This window comes from Hemiscyllium ocellatum, chromosome 17, assembly GCF_020745735.1.
Source record: "Hemiscyllium ocellatum isolate sHemOce1 chromosome 17, sHemOce1.pat.X.cur, whole genome shotgun sequence".
Lineage (NCBI taxonomy): Eukaryota > Metazoa > Chordata > Chondrichthyes > Orectolobiformes > Hemiscylliidae > Hemiscyllium > Hemiscyllium ocellatum.
This window is the reverse complement of record NC_083417.1, coordinates 23920116-23945039: the sequence shown is the minus strand read 5'-3', so window position 1 is coordinate 23945039 and position 24924 is coordinate 23920116. Positions and strand designations below refer to the sequence as shown.

At 40.0% G+C, this 24924-nt stretch overlaps 1 protein-coding gene across 1 annotated transcript; it reads left to right on the top strand.

Annotated features, from left to right (window-relative positions):
• Positions 1–1665: 1665 nt before the first annotated feature.
• LOC132823665 (glycine cleavage system H protein, mitochondrial-like) lies at positions 1666–23027 on the top strand. The gene is made up of 5 exons (XM_060837617.1): positions 1666–1817; positions 11962–12041; positions 16319–16382; positions 17896–18027; positions 22890–23027. Exons 1-5 carry the CDS (start codon positions 1673–1675, stop codon positions 22985–22987), a joined length of 519 nt encoding a protein of 172 aa, XP_060693600.1. The 5' UTR covers positions 1666–1672; the 3' UTR covers positions 22988–23027.
• Positions 23028–24924: the final 1897 nt, after the last annotated feature.

Genomic DNA, 24924 nt, shown 5'->3' with positions numbered 1-24924 from the left:
GTTGTTATGGAGACAAAAAGCATCTTTCACATTTAAAAAACTGCCTTGCCTCTCTATCTGGTATCATTGAGACCTTCCCAATAGACACAGATTTGTTCAATAACTGTGAGGTTCGAGCCTTTCCATTCAAAGTAAGCTCTTTTCTATTATTCCTTGCAAGTATATCAATAACTGCTCCCTATTCGAGCAATCCCTCTTGCTAGCCTGAGAGTGCTCTCTCCAGCACTGATCAAGTTTAACCACTGACAATGGTGTCTCACTTACTTATGGCAATACATCCCTCTCAGGTGCCCACCTGATGCTAATTCCCCAGCTTCTGCCAAAACTCCAACACCTTTAAGGATGTGGCCATCCTTCTGAACCTCAGAAATGCACTGTTTCAGCTATCGCTGAGTGTCCCAGAACATCACACCCCGCTGCCTCAGCCCCCTCAGATATTCGTTCAGTTCATACCCCAGGCTAACCTGTTTAACTTCTACTTTCCTACTTCCCAAACATCCTAAACCTTATTCCACTTTCCCTCACAGTTGCACACGATTGTACATTCTCAGTGATTAAAATGATCAATTAAGTTCATTGGCCCTTTTGATTTGTCTGGTGTTAGAATTATAAATATTATCTCGGACCCAGAGGACAACTCCACTGTCTTTCTTTGAATAGAAGAATCTCAACGAAAATAAATCGAAAAAGACAGTTTAACTCTCCTTCAGTCTTGCATTAAAGCGGTAGGCTTGATTTTTTTTTGTTTAGTGTCTGAGTCGAACTTTCAATTCATTTCTAATGTTGTGGGCTGACAGCCTATTACTGAGTCCCAATACAGGGGTGTCCCAATGTGGAATACCTTTACATCCACCTAACTAGGGAACCCAGCTACACTACCAGAGAGGGAGGAGCAAATTACTGCAAATGCTGGAATCTCTCCTGAAAACAAAAAAAAACTGGAGATAATAACAGGGCAGGCAGCATCCGTGGAGACACAGTGACCTAACGTTTCGATTACAGATGATTCTTCATCTAGACTCGAAACGTTAGATTGCTCTCTATTCATTGATGCTGCCTGACCTGTTTTTATCTCCAGTACTTTTTGCTTTCACAACCAGAGAGCCCGGGCGCTGCCGCTTCCCCAGAGTGACAGCTTCGTCCGGGCTCCGTTCCATTCTCTTCCTGAGTGACAGCTCCGTCCGGGCTCCGTTCCATTCTCTTCCTGACTGAGTGACAGCTCCGTCCGGGCTCCGTTCCATTCTCTCCCGGACTGAGTGACAGCTCCGTCCGGGCTCCGTTCCATTCTCTCCCGGACTGAGTGACAGCTCCTCCAGGGCTCCGTTCCATTCTCTCCCGGACTGAGTGACAGCTCCGTTCCATTCTCTCCCGGACTGAGTGACAGCTCCGTCCGGGCTCCGTTCCATTCTCCCCCGGACTGCGTGGCGGCTCCGTTCCATTCTATCCCGGACTGAGTGACAGCTCCTCCAGGGCTCCGTTCCATTCTCTCCCGGACTGAGTGACAACTCTTCCAGGGGTCTGTTCCATTCTCCCACGCTTTGAGTGACAGCTCCTCCAACGCTCTGTTCCATTCTCCCCCGCATTGAGTGACAGCTCCACCCCTCGCGCCGGCTCCCGGGCACTTCCTCTCGCGCCTCCCCATCCGCTCACGCTTATTTGCTGCTTTGCAAAGATGGCGTGGAGGTGCACTGTGTCGAATTTGCGAGTGGTGACTTCCCTCTGCTTGCACGGTCCGATGCCCTGGCAGCCTTTGCACAGGACGGTACGGATCACCTGGCCGCTGCGGAATTTGAGCACCGGCCGACCGGCTCTCTCCGGTGCGTCTTCGTCCTTCTTTTGGGAGTGGTGGGGGATAGTTGAAAACGTTTAGCGAAAAGGCAGCAAAGTTAAGTAGAGCAGTGGCCGATAAAGAACTAAGTCAAGACCAGGTCATGATTGCAACTTAGATTTCAAAATGCTATAAAGCTGAAAAAAATCTTTCTTTGCAAATGCTGGGCCTGGTTGTAATGTTTATTATCCTGTCGGTTGATTTCTTATTTATACTTCTGTGTAATTTGTTGCAGCGTTTTCCTAATTAGAGAGCTGGTGAGAGGTCAGATGAATTAAGGTGAGCTGACAAAAGAGTCAAATACTTGGCCAGGTTGGGGCCGTTTACTGTTATATTTAAGTTTTTTTTAAAAACAATAACGTCATTGTGCTTTTCATGTAAAGTTTGCATTCGGCTTTCTGTCACCTGGGAAAGAATTCGTGGAAATGCATTTTTGAAAATCAAGTATGTATTTTGAAGGTGCAATACTAAAGGAATGCAGTGCACCGTGTCCTTCTAATTGCCCTGGGATCGGAGTGCAAGCACCTTTCGTTTTAAATCCCACAGCATTTGCAGCGACTGTATTACCTGGCATATTTAACAACTCTTTTATCTGCATATTCTGTGATAGGTGTGATATGAGAGTTTCGTTTCTAATCCATGGAATATGTAACAAACGTTTTTAGATAAGTCTGACTGAAGTACAGAGATGAAGGGATTATGCTCGAAACATCGAATTCCCTATTCCTGAGATGCTGCCTGGCCTGCTGTGCTTTGACCAGCAACACATTTTCAGCTGAAGTACAGAGAAACTTCATTAGCAAATACTTTGTGACTAAATAAGGAATTTCATTTTTTTCTTAAAAGAACTAAAGTTGTTGGCTTGTCTGCAAGTTGTTATCATTGCTATTTTAAACAGTCCTTTTCACTGAGGGTCACTTTGTTCCATACTGGTGTTATGCTGAGGTCACTGACTAATCCGATACTGGATAAGCAAACCCTATCACATGTTGGACAAGTGGTGTTTCCTGAAGTGGTGGTCTTGCGCTCCTTCCATTGCTTGTGCTTGGCCTATGTCTGAACCTAGGTGGAGGTGGGTACTGTAGTTGCTGGAGATTAGAGAATGGTGCTGGAAAAGCACAGCAGGTCAAGCACCATCCGAGGAACAGGAAAATTGACGTTTCAGGCAAAAGCCCTTCATCAACAGGAATGTCTGAGCATGACAAAGGTGCTTGAAATTATTGGCACCTTCACAGGTGCTGCCTCTCCATTTTGGATGATTTTGGGCAAGCGAAGGTCAATGTAGTTGTTCAGGGAGGCTTTAAGGGCTTCCTTGTTGTAGTTCCCCTGCTGTCCTGGTAGCCATTTGCCATGACGAAACTTGAAGTAGAGAGCTTATCTGTAAATCTTTTGGCAGGCATGCATACGACGAAGGCCCAGACAAACACAACTGATTGACCAAAACCAGTGCCTCGATTCTGGAGATGTTGACTTGAGAAAGGACACTGATACAGGAGTGCCTATCCTGCAAGCAAATTCTGCTGTGGCTTGCTGGACATCTTTTTCAAAAGTGTCTGCTGTACATTGATAATGTCTCTAGCATGTTCAGGAGAGTTGCTAACATTGCTACCTTGTAGGCCATGAGTTTGTGCTGGGTTTGAAGTCTTTGTCATCAGACACGCTACAATAGGTGGCCAAAGGCTGTACTGGCATGTTGGAGGCAATGTTGAATTTCTTCCTCGATTACTGAGGGTGGGGGGGGGGGGGGGGGGCAAGGTGTCTCCCAAGAAACCGATCCACATTTTTGGTGTGGATCTTGGTGATTATGGGGGGATGCAGTGTTGTGCAGTGGGAGCAAGGACCTTTGATTCCCAATTATTTAGCTTAAAGCCCATTCTCTCTTTCATGCTTCCATGATTGCATCAATGATAATTTGGAGCTCAGTCTCTGTGCGCACATGCATGCATTGTCTGCCCACTGCAATCCATTGATCAGGGTGAGGGTAATCATCATTCTGGATTGGAAGTGATGCGGGTTGAATGATGTCCTACTAGTCCTGTTTATGAATTTTGCTGCAGTGGGAATAGAGTTAGTGTGCAGTGTGAGACAGAGAAGTTGGAAAAGAGCATTGATGCGTTGACACACCCTTGCTTGACCACAGCCTGCCCTTGAATCGTGTCTATGCTGGATCTGTTGGTGAGGACCATCACTTGCATACTGCACAATTAAGTGTAATCGCCATAGTCTGAGGACCATAGGGTTGATCTCTCACTGGAGAGAAATGACTGGCGGTGCTTTAACTGAGGATCACCACCTCTCAAGTGAGGGCAGTGGTTGAGAAGGTGGGGGTGGTACAGGAATTGAACTGTGCCATTGGTGTCTGTCCTTGTGGTGGTGCAGACATACCCCTCCATATTTGCTGCAGTTAGTCCTATCTTCTTTATAGTAGATGTTACCAATTACAGCCCGGGTATGATCTCCTCCTTTCAAAGAGGTTATGAAAACAACCCCAAGTGTGTTTCACCACAGTGTTTATTCTTTATCATTGCCTCTGAGTCTTATATTTCTAATGACCCAGGATGGGTACATGTATGCCATATGATAAATTGGCATTGTTAGCTACACACTGCTTTGTGCCAGTAGCAGAATAATACATTGGGCATAATGTTACAAGATGTTACAATCCACATTAAACGTGTTTGGCTTGTTTTAATGTGGAAATCACTTGTATTAATTAAAGTGATTCAAGCCATTATTGAGCAGCAGGACTGCTTCAAATGCATATAATATTGAAGTAATTCCCTTTTATTTGTGTTATGTAGAATTCCTGGTGTTAGCTCTTATGTTTAAATATCTTGATCCTAACTTCAAAAGTTTGATTTAAAGTGAGTTAACGAAGCATCAGTACATTCCAATGTACACGAGGAAAGTGGTAACATTCAGAGAAGCTGTGGATAGGTAAGGAAATGATTGGACGTATTATTTTCCAGTTTAGCAACAAGTGGGAATTTGATATTGGACACAATCACTATTTGTTTTGCAGAGATTCTGGACCAGAGGTACAATTTTTGAGGAAGGAGTTGGCTGACTGGGTTTATAGGGTACTGACTAGATCTGATGAATGAAAGCAATCTGCTTGCTATTTGTCAGTGCATTCTTTCTTCTCTCTCTCTCTCTCTCTCTTGCTTTTACCACGTGCCCTGTTTAGTTTCTATGATTTCACATTGAAGCAGTTTTAAGACAGTTTGCCATTTTTTGGGGGGTGGGTTTCTGTGCCATGTGACATTGCTGCCTGAGGAAGTAGACTTTTTTATTCTTGCATGGGACGTAAGCATCTCTGACAAGGCTGATGTTATTTGTCCATCTGCAATTAAGCTTGAGAAGGTGCTGATGAGTTGCCATTTTTTTGAAGTGCTGCAGATGGTGATGTTCATAACCTTTTGTCCTTCTGGGTGGTAAAGATTGAAATTTTAGAAAGGGTTGCCAAGTTGCTGCAATTCATCTGGGGTATGAGACAGAGCCAGTGGTGTTGGGAGTGAGTGGTCAAGGTAGTGAATGGGATCTCAAACCAAGAAGGCTGCCCTGTCCTAGATGGTGTGGGGTTTCTTCCATGTTGGAGAGTATGCCATCTCAATCCTGACGTGTTTTGTAGATGGTGGACAGGTTTTGGAGAGTCAGGAGGTGAGTTACTCACTGCAAGATTCCTAGCCTCTGACTTGTTCTTGTAGCTACAGCACTTATATGGCTTGGCCAGTTCCGTTTCTGGTCACTGGTAACCCCTAGGATGTTGGTGTGATTCAGTGATAATGTCATTGAATGTTAGCAGGCAATGATTAGATTCTCTCTTGGTGATGGTCACTGCCTGCCACGACTATTATTTATCGCTTCTCATTCGAAACCAGAATGTTGTCCAGACATTTATACTGAATGCTTCCAAATCTGAGGTGTTGTGAAGACTGCTGAACATTGATTGAACCTTCTCACTTCTGACCCTATGATGGATGGAAGGTCATTATTGCAACTGAAAATGGTTGGGCCCACTCTCAGGAAGTTGGATTTGTGCAGTGGTAGTGTCCCTACCTATGAATGAGAAGGTCTGGGTTCAAGTCCCATGTGCTCCAGTGGTGTGTCTTTACACATCTGAGCAGGTTGTTTTAAAGAAAAAAAAATCTCCGGTAATTAGGTGTGTCTGAGATAATTGGCCTCCAGTCATCACAACTGTCTTCCTTTGTGCCAGGTTAAGACTCCAACCATTAGTAAATGAGAATCAGGGGAAATTTTTCTTCGATTTTGCTTGGATTCTTGATGCCACACCAGCTTAAATGCTACTTTGATGTCAAGAGCAGTCAGTCACTGTTGCCTTGCGGTCTGTGTTCTGACAGCATTTTTGTCAATGTTTACACCAAAGTTGTATCAAGTTCAGACACTGAGTTCCCATACTGGAACTGAAACTGAGCACAAATGAAGGTTATTGTTGTGAAAGTATTGATGATAACACTGTTGACAATAACTTGCCAGTATTTCCATTTTTGGTGTATCATACATATAGTGCATAATTTCTTTGAAATGAACAGTAATCCTTCAAACAGTTCTGCACTAGTTTAATCTCAAAAAGGTTGACTGACCAATATAACCAAGTGACAGATTCTATTGTGCAAAGAAATACTTTAATACATTCGCCCACAGCATTGGACTTTGCTCTGTTCAGATTTTAAAATCTGTTTGTTCTTCCATCTATTGTTAGCTTCAGCCTTGCAGAAAGCCAAGTCTATAATGATGACTGGGAATAGACTGATAGGACAGTATAATTGACTTGGTTGGATTTGGCAGGTCATACTTGAGCCATTTTCTGTATTGTTGGATAGATGCAAGCGTTGCAGCTGTCCTAGAACAGCTTGACTTAAGACAGCATGTCTTCAGTACTCATGCGAGGATGGTGACAGGGTACAGAATCATTTTTCTGTCTGCAGCCATTTTTTTGATAGTAAATGGAGAGAATCAAATTCTCTGAAGGCATCTTTGTTGCTTGGGACCTCAGGAAGAATCTGTGATGGACTATCATGTACTACTTCTGACATTAACAATTGCAAATGTTTTGGCCTTATCTTTTACATTCATGTGCTGTGTTTCTGACACATTTAAGGATTAGAAAATTTCTGGAGCTGCCTCCTCCAATTAATTGTTTATTATTTGCCACCAACTGAACATGGAAAGATTACAGACTTTCAATCAGATTTTATTCGTTATACATTACAGGTTCTTGTGTTTGGATGTATGTAGTACTGTGTTGGGGCTTTAACAGCTTGGCAGTTCTTTTTTTAAGTATACCTGATATAGCTCTTGGCATACTGTCCTGCATTACTCATTTGAATAAGGGTTAGTTTCTTGGGTTGATGTTAATGGTCATGGGGAAGATATACAGGGAAAGGTGGTGTTCCAGATTATGATTAAACTCGACTGTTGCTAATGGCAAACACTGCCTTGTGGATACCCAGTTTTGGTTTGCTTAGAACTGTTCTGAATCTGGAACAAAAACAGAAATTGTTGGAGAAACTCCACATCAGTGGTGGAAAAAGCAGGGGACAAAACTGTTTTGAAGAAGAGTCATTGAATTCAAAATGGTAACTCTGCCTTCCATGGCAGGATTTGAACTGAAGTCCGTACAAGGGTCTCTGAAATAATAGTTTACCACAAGGGCATCACCACCTCCTCAGTTTTCACAAGGATTGTAACTGTTACTGGTAATGACATGGACACGTGCATCTGTGACAATTGCCTTGGTGAGGACAAGATCAAGTAGTTTTTTTTTTCCCTGTACTTGATTCCTCACCAACTGCTACAGAAATAGACTTGTGGTAATGTACTTTTAAGATTTGGCCAGCTCTCTCAATAATGCACGCAAACCACTCTTGGTGATGGACATTGAAGACCTCCCACCTCAGAGTACATTCTGTGCCCCTTCCACCCTTAGTGCTTCCTTCAAGTCGCGCTCAACATGGAGCTGTACTGATTTGACAACCTTTGAGCGGGCAGTAGGCATAAATCAGGAGGCTTTCCTGCCCATGTTTAGACATATAATGGGATTTCTGTGGATCCGGAACAAATGTTCAGGACTATCTTCATTAATGTATGTGACTGTGCTATCATCTCTGATGGTTCTGTCCTGCTGATGAAACAAGACATACTAGAGATGGTGATAGTGCTGTCTGGGAAATTTGTCTGTGAGGTATGAGTTGGTGAATATAACTAGATCTGGCTATTGCTTGACTCATTTGTTGCACAACTCTTCCAATTTTGACATAAGCCAGTGGATGTAAGTAAGGAGGACTTGGCACAGTCAGCAGGGCTATGAGTGTCATTGTCATTTCCAATGCCTCAGTCAATTGTCATGTGGTCCAACTAGTTTCATTACTAATTTTTCCCTATGGTCTAAGTGAGTAACTTGTTGTGCCATTTCCGAGGTCAGTAAAAAATCAACTATGCGGCAGTGGGTCTTGAGTGACATTTAGGCCAGACCAGCTAGGTAAGGCAGGTTCCTCCCATAAACGACGTCAGTCAATCAGATGGGTTTTTATGGGAATCTAATGGATACGTGATGCTCTCCTGGATTTTACTGACCTTGTTGAGAGATTTGTAGAGACCTAAGGGGCAACTTTTTCATGCAGAGGGTGGTACGCGTATGGAATGAGCTGCCAGAGGATGTGGTGGAGGCTGGTACAATTGCAACATTTAAGCGGCATTTGGATGGATATATGAATAGGAAAGGTTTGGAGGGATATGGGCCGGGTGCTGACAGATGGGACTAGATTGGGTTGGGATATCTGGTCGGCATGGACAGGTTGGACTGAAGAGTCTGTTTTATTGCTGTACATCTCTATGACTCTAATAGCCTTCCTCCAACTTTCTTCAGTTTGTGATAATGGCTTTCAAGTACTCAGTAATTCCTTTAGTTGTATCACCTCATTGTGTGCAGTTTTGGAGGGTGTGCAGTTGTGATAAACTGGGATAAAGCTCCAATGTTGTGATATCTCAGCAAGTCTTTTGAGTGTGTTCAAAGTGACTAATAATAGTGTCTGAACTGTTTGTTTTAAATAAGGATATGATTGGTTGATTGATTGAGCGAGGTTCATGTGCCAGTTGTTCACATGTCCTTGTTGGAGAACAAAGAACAGCACGGGAGGATGAAATGTGAAGCCTTTGTTCAGTTTTCACGACAGTTAATTTGAATGTCCTCCACTTATTGATGAGCTAACAACGTTTTCATTTGACCACTTAACCTGATTCAACTTTATATCAGCTTAAGGTAGCCTATATGCTATGTTGGTGGTGCTTGTTTCGAGGCTCATTGACCACTGGAGGATACGCATTTAAGTAACAATATTATCAGAGCTCCTGATTATACATCAATCAGAATGTATTCAGATTTAAAGATGTGCCAACTTGCGACAAGCTCAGAGGTGAGCAGGAATACAAGGAAATGGCAGACTGAATTTGTTTTTGGTGGAAGTGTACCTGGCATATTGGGAGCATTGGAGAAGGGGACAGAATACCAAAGAACTGAGTAGCGATGGTGAAGGTACATTGATATTTTGCAAGAGGGGAAAGGAAGTGGCGGCACGGTGGCACAGTGGTTAGCACTGCTGCCTCACAGCGCCTGTAGACCCGGGTTCAATTCCCGACTCAGGCGACTGACTGTGTGGAGTTTGCACGTTCTCCCCGTGTCTGCGTGGGTTTCCTCCGGGTGCTCCGGTTTCCTCCCACAGTCCAAAGATGTGCGGGTCAGGTGAATTGGCTAAGCTAAATTGCCCGTAGTGTTAGGTAAGGGGTAAATGTAGGGGTATGGGTGGGTTGCGCTTCGGCGGGTCGGTGTGGACTTGTTGGGCCGAAGGGCCTGTTTCCACACTGTAAGTCTAAGTCTAAGTAAAGGCAGGGTTGAGCTAGGAGGTGCATTCTCAAGGTAAGTGATATTCTGGACACAAAATGGCACCCAGTTCAGAAACCAATCTCTGAGGATTGAATGAAAGACAGGCATATATTGGCTGGCTTTCAATTTGACGAGGAAGAAAGTGGAGAAAATTTTACAGCAAATAAGTGTAATATTTCCAAACATAAGTAATTCACACACTACTATCGTCACTTTTATGATGATACTGATTTTTGTCAGACACATAGCAGTACGATACTTAAAGTAAGCAAGCAAGGAACTAAGTTTGACATTTACATGAAACTGTGTGTATTTCTAATAGAGTCTTTGTTAACGTTCCACAATGGGATGGTACAACCTGATCAGTGGTGATGCTGTACTGCCTCCACAGCAGAGCATGCGGTTCTAATTTGTTACAAGCCTACATAGGCAATTTCCATTTTAAATGTGGACATAGAGTTTATAATAGTTGGCACATAGATGTAATATATTTAATTAATATACACATAGGCCGTAATAGTGCCTATATGTCCTGCCATAGAGCATCAGTTACTTTTGTCAACATACTGACCAAAGCAAACACCATTCGATGCAGTTTAACCAGTTATCCGTGTCCACGCATCCTATTACCTAATCCCCTGTGGAATATCTAGTGACTATTACCACTATAATGTGAAAGGAACAAAATGTCAGCAGCATTAGTTTGTGTGCATTGCCCTTTCTTGAATACCATACAAATGGCAACACAAATTTTGTCTGTGTGCAGGACTTTGGGAGGAACTTGGGTGGGGTGATGTGGACGTGTTGGACAAAGTTATATTTGGAAGGAGAGGTGAGAGAAGTAATAGTTAAACTGCTTGGAGGAGAAAGTGGCAGTTGTTTTCAAGGATACTTTCAGAAAAATGCCAGCAAAGCCACGCAGGAATCTGTGGGCAGAGTAGAAAAGGAAAGGCTAGGATTGGGACTATGGATATTTCTAAATGAGTCTGTCTTTGAAGGCAGACTGGTGAATAAGAGGCTGCTGTTACTGAAAGAAAACAAATGAAACTGGATATTTCTGGTTACTTTGGAAATACATGGAGAAAAATCTCACAGGCCTCTTGTGTGTTGCTTTTCTGAATTGTTTCTGAATTGATTTTGACTCCCAATTTGGTAAAGCTACATATTTGGATAGAAGAGCAGAAGTCAGTAGAACATCAGAGGAGAAATCAACACATGATCATAGTGCAATTAAAACCATAACATTAATAACAAAAAATATAAATGTAGGGACTCCAACTAAGTTGCTTTATTGAGGACTTTGAGTTTATGCTAAAAGTAGTGATAGTTCAGGGTATCCAGTATAAGATACAGAGAATTAATCAGGATACCCAATTTATAAAATGTCTTCTCAAGTCTTAATACAATGTGATCTCTGATCCATACTTCATTAAAAATGATCAAGAATCAAAAATGGTCTGTCTCTTTTGAGTGGGTTCGTACTGAATATGAGAGTGTGTACTGTGAATAGTGGAGCGTATACTAAAGGTTGAGGTCAGTGTGTAACTAGTGTGCACGTAATCCAGTCTTGTATTCATCATGTTGTTCTGGTGTCCATCAACATATTTCTGTACCCTTTGTCACCGGAACAAACTTGCTGTGAAGCTACACAATAGAGGCTATATTTTTGTATTCTGCAGCAGAAATGATAAAGTTATCTGATAATTAATCAAGAGCAGAAGTTATATTCACATTATGCATGATCATTGGGACTATTTTTTAATAGTTATGTTTGTTTTCATGGCCACTGTTGATTTAAGTATAATGTTTTATATTTGTTGTTCGAAAACATCAGTTTGTATATTACCATGCCTTACTGCCTTTCAGAGATTGAGTTTTAATGGATGTAAATTACAAATTGGGACTTGGGAACAAAGAAGCATTGTACACATGGCAAGGAATGTTGCATTTAATAAACACATGTGAACAAACAATTAAATTCTATGGAGCGGTCCTTGTTACATTAGAAAAATATTATTGTATTTCAGTCATGACATAAGACTAGATTCCTGTATTGTATAATTTAAATACTTTAATTTATGATTAGATATGGTACAGTATCTGCAGTACATCCTTAATCAGGAGTTCATAGCTTTAAAGAGCAAGTTATATTTGATATGTAAATATTAATGTTACATGGATTGCTAAACCTTAGATAATCCGTTTGGTATTGGCTATTTTTGTATTCCAGCTCGCAAGTTTACAGACAAACATGAATGGGTGATGGTTGAAAATGGAATTGGTACAGTGGGGATTAGCAATTATGCCCAGGTGGGTGCTTCATTTATTACCATCCAATACAATTCTTTATATCAGTCTATCACTTCTAAACAGTGTGATATTGGCTGTGCTTGTTTTAAGTGCACAAGCTTTGCTTGAAAGTTCTTGGACTTCATCCATTACTGGGATAGCTGTTGCAAGATCAGCTTTTCCTAATCAAGGTTTAGTCCTGGTGAGATCAAGGTTCACTTCAGTATCAGTGCTTATATGTTTTTACTACCCTTTTATGTACAATTATTATCATTTGCCATTGTGAATACATTTTGTAGGCATAAATGTGGGCAAGTGCTGAACAAACTTTGGCATAGGAACTTGCTGAAGGTGCTAAAATATTGAAGATGTTTAAAATATTTCAAAAAATATCTAAAATATTAATGTTGAGCTGTTCTGAGATTACAGAAGTACATCTTCCAGCCTGTTGCACAAAAGAGAATTAACAATCAAAATGAATGATAAAGATTCTAATGTACAATAGTTAATTACAGGAACTCCTGTAATTGAGGTAACTGGCTCAGAATAATATAGAGATCATATCAATTTATTTTTGTCATTTAAAATTTGCAGAAGTGCAGCACAAGCTTTATATTGAACAGGTAACTGAATCCTAACCATGTTTGAAAATTAGGCTATGGATGTAAGCCTGCATCAGTACAGTATTTTTCCATGCATTGCAAGTACACAAAATCTAGCCAAACACTCTGGGCCATTTAAAAATAAATCCAGACATTTTAAGAAACATATATTGTTTTCAGAAGTTTGGTAAGCCTTGGTTAAAATAGTTGTATTAAATATTGCACCCATGTGTGCACTGTGTTTCAAACAACGTGACTTCACAAAGCTAGAGTCCAAGACATTAGGGACGTTTAAGTGATTGCTGAAAAAGCACATGGATGGCAGTAAATTGAGGGGTGTATAGGCTAGGTTGGTCTTAGATTAAGATAAATGCTCAGCACAACATCGTGGACCGAAGGGCCTGCACTGTGCCGTGTTGTTCTATGTTCTAATGTTGTCACTTAGTTCTTACCACTTATCTGCAAACAAAACTTATCAGTTTGAAAAAGAAATGGCTTCAACACCAAAGTTTTGAACACATCATTCATTACAGAATAGCACAACAAATGAATTATTCCACTTGAGTTGAACACTATATAGGACAATGCATGCTTTTCATTTGCACCCTATTTAATACCTTTTATATTCACTCCCTCTAAGATTGGCACAACGTTGAAGTACATTACTGAGGCTTCTTCATTAGCTCTTGCCAATCCCTGAAGACTAAAGAGCAACAGGTACATGGGAACATTATTGCCTCCAAGCTAGACTTGACTACTAACTGTTCTAGATGGGTTATCTTATGGGGACAGTTTTGATAGACTAAGCTTATATACATTGAGTTTAGAAGTGACTTGTTTGAAATTTGGAAAATCACGAGAGGTCATGATCGGGTGGATGCGGAAGAAATGTTTACACTAGTGGGGACTCCGGAACAAGGGTCACTTTTAAGAATAAGGCATCGCCCATTTAAGATAGTTGAAGATAATACCGTATTCTCCAGAGAATTATGAATCTTTGGTATTCATTTCCTCAAAAGGCAGTGAAAACAGAACTTGAATATTCTTAAGGCAAAGACAGATTGTAGCTTTTAATTGTCGAGCAAGGGAATGAAAAATTATTGGAGTAGGTGGGAACATGAAACAATAAGATCAGCCATATTCTTATTGAATGACAACTATCAAAGGACCAAACATTCATCTGCTCTGAATTCAAATTTTCATAAACCTCTCACGTTCCTGACTTGCAACTATATTGCTGTTCCTTCAGCATTGCTGAGTCTAAGTCTTTGGAATTCTCTTTGTAAGTGTATTTTTATGCACTTAGTGCATGAACCACAGTGGTTTAAGAACGCAGCTCATCACGATGTCCACAAAGATAATTGGGGATGGACAATAAATTCTGGCCTTACCAGAAATTCTGTATTCTGTGAAATGAATTAAAAACATGACTTATTGCATTATTGGAAATTTCTGAAGGAACCTTGCTGCACCGACACGGCTCAGTGATTAGTACTGTTGCTTCACAGTGCCAGGGACCCGGGTTCAATTCCACCCTCTGGTGACTGTCTGTTTCTGTGGAGCTTGCACATTCTCCCCTTGTCTGTGTGGGTTTCCTCTGGGTGCAGGTTAGATGGATTAGCTATGCCAAACTGCCCATAGTGTTCGAGGATGTGCAGTCTAGGTGGATTACCCATGAGAAATGAAGACTAGGTGGATTAACCATGGGAAATGCAGGGTTACAGGGGTGATTATAGGAGGGATGCACTTCGGAGCGTCATTGTAGATATGATGGGTGAAATGGCCTGCTTCCACACTGTCGGAATTCTATGATTCTAAGTTCTGGCTGTTGGCTTTCAACCTGGCCAATAAAACTTCGTTAGGAAATTTGGGAAAAGTATATTAAAGGCAATAAACCTTGAAAGTATTTAAGGAAGGGTATTTTGAATAGCTAAAAGTTTCAGATCCTGGTTTTGTGCAGAACCTCCAGGTGTTCATTTCTATTTGGAACTTGTTTGCTTGAAGCATCTTTATTTAAAAGCCTCTGTCTGCAAACAAGCAGATTGGATACAATTTCAGTTAGATGTGGCACTTGCTATTCAATAAATGAGATACTTGTTTCTTCCATAATACCTGTTTATACAAATAATATAAATTTCCTGTTTCATACTTAATGTTAATGAAGTACAAAGTATCCCGAACTCATCTAGTCCATGAGATTGACCTTTGGTCCTGTGACTCCATTTCTACTAAATTGCTAAGCACTTGATATGGCCTCCTCATTCCCACCTTGATGGAAATTGTAGATGCTTTCCTTTATGCAGTGACTGTCCCCTTCTCTTTCAAAACCACCCTCATCACTTTGCACAAAAGGAAAGCCATCCTTCACTCTTTCGTGCTTGGCTCATCATTGACCTATCCCTGGTCTTTCTTTGCCCTCTAATGCCCTTGTATTTGTTGACTTCCATCTTTAGAGCATTTCCATGTTTGAATATCTCTCATTGCATCATCAGCAGCAATAAGTTGGATCCATGTAGCCCCTTTCACTGTGTAACATCCTAAGGCTCCAATCTGCATTGGTGGCTTGATGAACGTCTAGTATTGAAAGAAGAAAACTTTCGAGTAAAAGTTGAGAAGACTAAAGATATTCTCTTTGGTTCATCTACACACTCTGTGTCATTGCAACTGATTTCAACGTACTTTTCAGTCTCAGTCTCTGGCTAAACAAAACACTTCAGCCTTGGTATTCTTTTTGATCTTGAGTTGAGCTTCCAATCCCAATTGATCTCCATGTTTGCTCCCAACTCCAGTACCTGTAATGCCTCTCCTTCTGTCTGAACCATGAGGTGCTGAAATTGCCATTTGTAAATGAGTTTTTCATCGCTGCACTATTGAAAGGTTGTCCAGGTTGACCTTTTGATCCTCCAAAGCCAGTAAATTATAGTTCATCCATATCCTTTCTAACCTTGCCCTTTACCAAGTCTTATTCAACCAACACGCCTTTTCTTGTTGATCTATGTTACCTCTTGACCCTCCATCACTTTGGTTTTTAAAAATATTATAGTATCTAAATCCTTTTTACCAGTAGTGGGATGAGGCATCTCCATGTATTAAAGAGTGTAATTGATTTAAAAAGGTACATAAGTTTTTTTTCATCAACTTTGGATGTAGTAGGTTAATAGTGGAAGACATTTGAGGGAAATACTGTATTAGTAATATCACTAAACTAGCAACCCCTTCTGTAAATACCACAAAGACACCTGGTCAAATTTAAATTCATTTAATAAATGTGGAATATAAAGTTAGTCTGTAATCAGTATAGCACTACCATCAATTATTATTAAAAGATCACCTGGTACTAATGATCTTCCAAGGAAGTCCTGCTGTCCTTACTTGGTCTGGCCTATGTGTGACTCCAGACCTGCAGTAGCTTGGTTGACTCTTGTGTACCCTTTGAAATGGTCAAGCAAGCCATTCAAAGCTGGCTTTGCAAATGACACTTGCACTCCATGAAAGAATGAAGGGAAATAAACTGGCAGCAGATGCTAAAATATTGAAGATGTTTAAAATATTTCAAAAAATATCTAAAATATTAATGTTGACCTATTCTGAGATTACATAAGTACATCTTCCAGCCTGTTGCACAAAAGAGAATTAACAATGTTAAATGAATGATAAAGATTCAGGTGTACAATAGTTAATTACTTTTTTCTTTAGGAAGCATTAGGAGATGTTGTATATTGTGGATTGCCAGAGATAGGCACAAAGTTAAACCAATTGGGTGAGTATTGATTTTGTTTCATTGTTTTCATATTAACTAATTAGCGAACTTTGAGAAGATTTGTAGCTCGGGTTGAGGTTTTGGATGTAGGTTTGCTCGCTGACCTGAAAGGTTCATTTCCAGATGTTTCTTTGCCCTCTAACGCCATTTACAAAATACCGTGCAAGGATTGTAACAAACACTACATTGGACAAACAGGCAGAAAAATAGCCACCAGGATACATGAACATCAACTAGCCACAAAAAGACATAACCCTCTCACTAGTATCCTCACATACAGGTGAGGAAGGACACCACTTCGACTGGGACAATACATTCATCCTAGGACAAGCCAAACAAAGACACACATGAGAATTTCTAGAAGCATGGCATTCCAACTGGAACTCTCTCAACAACCGCATCAAGTTAGACCTCATCTACCACCCCCTGAGAAAAGGAACAGGAAGTGACTTCGCCAAGGAAATGGCATCACCAACTCAAAGAAACCCAAACATAAATAGAAAGCAGGAATTTTCAGCATTGCTTTACGTGAGGTCCACTGAAGATGTTACCTATTAAGATAATGAAACATCTGGAAATGAACCTTTCAGCTCAGCGAGCAAGCCTACATCCAAAATATTAACTAATCTTTTTGGAAAATCGTAAGTAATTGAATGGGGTGGATGTGATGTAGAATACTGCTTGTGCCAAGCAAGCATTCAAGGCCAGTCATTCTTGACAGCTCTCTTGTGCCTCCAAATGTCTGACTGCAAAGCAGCATTGATAGAATCTGGAAAACATTTAACAACAAAAACAAATTGCTATAAAAGCTCAGCAGGTCTGGCACCATCTATGGAGAGAAATCAGTTAATGTTTTGTGTTGGGTGACCGCTCCTCAGAACTCAGAAAAACATTGCTGACCTTTTCCCCTTGATCTGGTATAACATGTTTGAAAGTTCAATCCAAGATAAAGCATGAGTAATTGAAAATGAGTTGATGCATGGAGCTCATTAAGTGAGAGCTTCTATAGGCCAAACTGTCTACCAGGTGCAATCAATCACCGAACGGAGTTATCGTAAATGCATTTTCAAGGAAGTGCAGATTATATTTGACACAAGTACCAATATTGAAGTAAATTGTTCAAGCTATATCAGTTAGTGATGTAAGGTTTGGTTCATTATTAACAACAGAGAAAATGAGAGTTTATAAATCTTCATTATAAATTCTTGTTTACATTTAATACAACCTTTGTTGAATGAATGCTGCACTATAGTTTTTCATATTATAAAAAGTAAACAGACAAGTGAAGCAAACATGATGAAAGCAGTTTAAACTCTGTCGTGTTGTGGCAGCCTTGAGCTCTTTCTTTCCATCTGTCAGCCATTTCTGTGGCATAAATGAAATGTGTTTTTGGCTTGATAGCACAGTACAACTATTGTCAGTGTTGTAAATAGTTTAAATTTCTTCAAAAATGTTAGCACCGTAAAAAGTGCATTGTATGGCAGTTTCTTTATATTAAATTTCCCTTCCGCAGATGAATTTGGTGCTCTGGAAAGTGTGAAAGCTGCTAGTGAATTGTATTCACCCCTGACTGGAGAGGTAACTGATATAAATAAGGCTCTTGCTGACAATCCAGGACTAGTCAATAAATCTTGCTATGGAGAAGGTATGTGAATTAATCTTAGAACCCTGAAGGTTTAAACTTACGCAGAAACCTATGACAGTGATTTCTTTTTTTAAGCTGGATGTTTTGATTTTTATGGGGGGAATGGTGGCTGGAAACAAGGATGTATTTCTTGATAATTATTTGAAGCTGGTAACCAGTAAAGTAACCTCCATTTTAATTAACATCATTATAGTTTAATTTATTTCAACTGTGGAATTATTCAATAATGTTTAAATTATACTCGACATGAATTTTGGCCACGATTATAAGCATTTCAATTAGCCGTGCGTGACTTTGTGTTACAATGCAGTTTCCACTCTCTGTGCTCCAGTTATCTGCCAGAATTTTTACAAAAGAAAACTCCACATTTGCCATTGTTTGACTGGTATAATATCACGGTTGAATTGACACTTTGCAGTATTCTTCTGCTTCCCCATATTCTTGACCATAAGGTGTTGTCATAATTAGATGTGCAAAGTTAACATATGGAGTCATAGAGATGTACAGCAGGGAAAAAGACCCTTCGGTCCAACCCATTCATGCAGACCAGATATCCCAACCCAATCTCGTCCCACCTGCCAGGCCCTGGCCTGTATCCCTCTAAACGCTTCCTATTCATTTACCTATCCAAATGCTTCTTAAATGTTGCAATTGTACCAGCCTCCTCCACTTCCTCTGGTAGCTCATTCCACACCAGTACCACCCTCTGTGTAAAAATGTTGCCCCTTAGGTCTCTCTTATATTTTTCCCCTCTCACCCTAAACCAATGCCCTCTAGACCCCAGGGAAAAGACTTTGCCTATTTATCTTATCCATGCCCCTCATAATTTTGTAAACCTCCATAAGGTCACCCCTCAGCCTCCGACGCTCCAGGGAAAACAGCCCCAGCCTGTTCAACCTCTCCCTATAGCTCAAATCCTTCAACCCTGAAGACTTTTAAATTGCTGCCAATTTCCATTGACCGGCAGAAGGATCTCTTCTAACACGATGGATAATGAAAGTTTCACTTAATTTAAAATAAGTGGGAAGAAAGTCACCAAAATGTTTTTGGACGCGTTGCACTTGTAATTGTGCAACTGATTCATCAATGAGTCAGTATTTCGTATGTTGATCTTCAGACCTTTACGATCAATGTGCCTGTTTTCATTATCATTTAATTAGATGACCATTTGTCTGTAGCATTCCATTAGTTAGGAACAGACTAACTATGGTACCATGTCCATTTGAATTCATTTTGCAAGGAACGGAACTGCCTCTTCATAATGTCCATATAGCATCATGGTTTCAAACCCTGGTGTCCTCGCATTTCCAAGTCACATCCTTCGTGTTACTCACCAAAATAATCCAACTATTGACTCACATTCTTCATTTAGGAATGTGCCAGAAGTTGAGGCTGGCCATTGACTATTCTTCGCTTTTCACTCTGACCACCTTATTAAGCTAATTCTTTAAGCCTATCACCTTAGATTCTCTCTGAGCCAAATTTCTGATTCCACACCTCCACCCATAATGTAATTAACAAAGTCTGTTTTCTGTTGCCTTTCTCAGATCCCTCAGTACCACTACTCTTACCCTGCAAAATAACACTTTGCTTCCATTCTCTCCCACTATTGCATTATCTAAGACCTTCCGTTTTCTTTTTCTGTTTAGAGCTTCCAGCTTAACTCCGTCTCGAACTGTAACGCTGAGCTTGTGTTGCTCAAAATCACAAACAGTACCTTGCTCGGATGTGAATGAGACTTTTGCCATTTTCTCATCCTCCTGGATTCTTCCCTGCTGCCTTTGGGATTATCAATCCGTTCAGCCCTCTCTGCAGTTCACTTGTAATGTGTTGGTTTCTCAAGGTCCTCTTTATAGTTTGCATGTGACAGTGCAGGGATAATTTTCTGAAATCCTCATCAATGGTGCTCCGGTTTAATGGTTAGAAATTCACAGGTAACCCATGCGTAATATTTCTAATTATAGATGGCCAATGTACAAGCTCCATGCACTGTAGTGCAAGCTACAGCTATTGGCTACTGCTTCTAGTCACATGGTCATCTCATGTGGTCTTTCTGGTTCCATCCTAGATCCTTCTCTCTGCTATTTACGGTTTCCTTACGCAAAGCGTGAGATCAACGTTGCACATGTAGGATGTTGACTCTTGTTCACCGTGCTTCTGCCTTGTTGAGTAACAAACTTGGAGCTAGACCCAATTTACTGAGTCAAACTGAAATTGCCTTCAGCTTAATAATAACTTCCACAAATCCTACTGGTGGCTACATACTTTCGGCTTGATTCCACTAAAATTCCTGGCAATCACTGTTGAACCTTGACAACTTACACAATCTGTAATTAATCCCATACTCACACCATTTTCTTCTCATTTCAAAAACAGATTTTTTTTATTTGTTCATGGGACCTGATGATTCTTGGCTTGGCCAGCATTTGTTGCCCATCCCAAATTGACTCTTGAACTGAGTAGCTTGCTAGGGCAATTTCAGAGAGCAGTTGCAAATCGACTACATTGCTGTGGGTCTGGAGTCACCTGTAGGCCAGGCCAGGTAAGGATGGCAGATTAGAGTCGAGAGTGTGGCTCTAGAAAAGGACAGAAGGTCAGGCAGCATCTGAGGGGAAGGAAAATCAACGTTTCGTGTAAAAACCTATCTTCACTTTGGCCAAGGATGGCAGATTACCTTCCCTGAAAGTCATGAGTGAATCATTTGAGTTTTTGTAACAATCGGCAGTGGTTAACATGATTGCTAATAAGTGACATTTTAATTCCAGATTTTCATTAATTCAAATTTCACCATCTGCCAAGGATTTGAACTCATGTCCCCAGAGCATGCGCCTGGATCTTTGGAATGTTGATCCAATGACGATGCCACTGCTCCCCGAGACTGCCCCTTCACCAGACCGCTTTCTCTCTTTCCCCTCCCTTTACTCCCCATCATCATCATCATTTAATTTTGGTTTGCTCTGCTTTGTTTGATCCCTTTACCTCTATCCTCCCCAAACTCCATTTGGAATCCTATAACTCTGATTTTAACACAGAATGTTAATCAGTATGATAATCAAGGGTTATGGGGTAAAGGCAGAAACAGTGGGATTGGGAATGGTCAGATCAACCATGATCTCATTGAATGCAGGACAGATTCAGTGAGCTGAATGGCTTCTAAGTTATGCATTCACCTACACAGGATTTCTCGGTCAGATCGCTGTGATTTGCAATGCCCTGCCAAATTGATTTTGGAAACCCAGTGGGTGGTTTGATGTTCAGCTCAGTGGCTGTTCCTCTAGTGGCCGTGCCTGCACATGTTTCCATGCTCTCTCTTTAGAAGCCTATTTTTCTTCCATTATGTCCCTGCTGTCCCGCCCTTTCTCCCCTTCCTCTTGTTTGATGACTTCTTGGCTCAAATCTTTCAGTATGCAGGGAAGCTTCTGACTCAACTTGTCATTGGTGATGCTGAGAGAGTCCCCACATATGCACATCCATGCTACTTCAGTTTAAACTTCCATTGCCTGTTTTACCCTGTCCAGACTATTGCATCATTGCAATGTCTTTGGGATCAGAAGCCCTGAGTTGTTCAGGCATTGACTGACTGACTGCCCAATGCTCACGCTGGTTTTGTTATCAATTTACTCGGAGCTTTTCACAGCAGGTTTAAACGTCTTCTCCAGTATATCAGCTGGAGAATCAAAGCAGTCCAACCCCCTGCAAAATTCACAGTCGCACCAGGGACAGGGCTCATTTTCCCCCAAGCATCCCTTCTCCTGTCTCACCTTCTGGAATCTCTGACTCTCTTGTCCAGTTGATAGAAGAACCAGCATTATTGTGGAGTAGGGAGGTCGTCTCTCATTTTGCGGGGATAAGTTGGGGGTTCTGAGATCTGCTGGTACATTGAAGAACCATGTTGAAGACGGTGAGGGATGATATTGAACACTATCCAGAGAAATGCCTGCCACAGGAAATTAATAATTATACTCTTACAATCTTCAAAATATTTTCTACTACAAAACAATTGTAAATAGCACCATTCACACAGGCTTTTAGACAATTAAATTCTTTCTTACTGGGGTATGGTTTAAAAAAAGGTGGGCATGCCTTATCTTTTACTGACAATTGTTCTCTGTGGGACAACTAAATTGTTGATGTTCTCTGCATATCTGAAGTTGCTGGGATTTTATATAAGCCAGGAATGCAGATCACAGTCATTGCAGTGGCTGCTTCTAGGAAAATTCCCGATTTTATATTTTCTACTATTGTAAGCATTCTGTGGCTGTGTTTGAATACAGATATGTGAAATATTTTTCTGATACATGATTGATCTGTCAATTATTAAATGATGCTAATAAAATTTCAAACATGAGTAGGAAATAGTAAAGCCTAAGGTCCTGTAGTTTTAAGACCGCTCGTTGGTAATGGGAAAAAATATTTCTATAGGTATTTCTGTTTCTAATGTATATTTCCCCAAACAGATTATCTGGGGTTATTTTGGACAAATGTGTAGCCATGCCGTTTTATAAATGTTTATTTTCATAGATGAGTCTTTCAGGTAACTTCGTATTTTGTCCTTTTTTGTAAGAAATGTAAATATATTCTTTCCCTTAATTAAGTCTATTAGCTTTTGAAAACCCATCTCTTGGAGGAAAAAAATACTTGATTTTTAGATTGACTGACTTGAAATTAATCTAATATATTCCAAAAACTTCCCAAGCAACTTTTAACATAGTTCTTAAGTAACTTGGGAAATAAAATATTTGAATATCAGGAATACTTCAAATTTCATGATTAATTTTTTTTACGTGCAGCTATATATCATAGTGCAAAAAGGAACTTTTGTTACACATTTCATGTAGTGACCTGGTGATTTTTCTTAACAGGTTGGCTTATTAAAATGACAATCGATAATCCTGCTGAAGTTGATGAATTGATGGATGAAGAGGGCTATGAGAAATTCCTAAAATCCATTGAAGACTAAGTCATTCTTCATTCTTTAGCAATAAAATAAAATGCTCATCTGTTCCTGTGTATTTAGTATTGAGGGTGATGGGTTGAATATCAAGGCTCTTGACTTGAGAAGCAACAGTAATTTATAAGGAGTGCAGTTCAATGTGATCCTCTTAAAGTAGTCATAATGGAAATAGTCGGTTTTACAGTATCTCAGCAATTGAAAGATGAGCAATATATTGGCCATAAATTTAACCAATCAACCGTAGATTGTAATTAACTTCAAATTTTTATTTGATACAATGGAACTAGTTAATAATGTATAAAGCTGGTCATATGGCACTGAAATCATGACAAGGTCTCTTTTTTTTTGACCAAGGATATTACAGCTATGTTGTGAATTTTTTTTTTATTTTCAGGTTATTTTGCTCTCTTGAAAGCCATGATGTTCACTTTTAAATGGCTTCAGTTGTAGCTATTTTTCTACAGATTAAATCAGAATTTAGTGATGGATGGCTAATTGGTAATAAAACTCACATAACTGGAAAACCCCACAGCTGTTGTATTTTGTTGTTCTACCTCCATTGTACAGTGAACACAAAATCTACGCTTGTTAATTTTATCATGGTAAACGGTCTTGTTTCATTCGGTTTTTATATTGTACTTCATATTTGTAAAGCATCCTTTTAAACATCTGAGATTGCAAGTGATTGAAGAGAATAATAGATGCAACACAATATAATTCAGGGGCAATTATTGTATGTACATCAATCTTTATTGTGCTTTGTACATTTCCTCCATATTTCCATGTTTCTTCGTAGGATTTATGCTTCTCAATTAAGGTACCAAATATGTTGTTTTCGCTGCAGGATTTGTTCCAACATGAAGGATAGGACTACTCATACTGCAAAGATGATTCTGTTGACCAAGTACACTTGACTGTAATCTTTCTTGGCATTAAAAAAAATTTGAAAACTTTAGTGTGGGAATGTGGTGGAAAGATGTGGAAGTGCATGAATAGATCATTTAAATATGTAATTTCCACTACTTGAGATTTTTTCTCGGCATATAGATCATTTCTAAGACCAAAATGTCCAAGTATGCTTCTGCACAGAGATTGATTCAGGAGGGCTATTGTTAGCCAGCTGTCTACAAATGACTAATATTTTGTGAGATTTGCATTAATTTGCAGTGACATGCATCCAAGGGTATCACAAAGTATGTGAGAGAACTGATAACATGATTGGTTAATAAAGGACTAATAAATTATGTAGAACATATTTGCATAGAGGCAAAGCATTTCTGTATGAAATGGAAATTATATAATGCAAACTGTGCATCCCTCTTCAGACTGATTTGTTGCTTTATAACTATTTTTGGGTGAAGTGCTGATTACATAGAAACTGAATGTATTGTAAGGTTATCAATGTTCCCTTCAGCAAAGGAATTTTAAAGAATTCCCACAACATTCTTAAATCTGTAACCTCTAAAGAAAATTTGTCAATTAGATTGATATCGAGTAAATCCTCTAAATTAAAATAAAACACCTCTAGATTGTCCAGTATTGTTATGGGTTATTTCTAGAAATGTCACAAGGTTTCAGGAAAATGTTTGTTAATTTTTTTATGGAGTGTAGAAGTGTTAAGCTGAATGTACCACCTAAATAGTCATACAGAAATACCACACTAATAAAAATGATAGAAAGAGATTGCTTTGTTCTATTCTTTACATGTGAAAGAACAAAATATTAGGTTATTACATGAGATCCAGGCTGATCAGCATCTCCATTTACAACCAAAAGAGTGAAAGAACTGCAGATGCTGGAAATGAGAAACAAAAAACAGAAATTGTTGGAAAGACTCAGCAGGCCTGGCAGAAATCAGCGTTAATGTTTCACGTCCAGTGACCACTTCATTTACCTTACTTTGTTCCAAGTCAGAAGTCGCAACACCAGGTTGTTATAGTCCA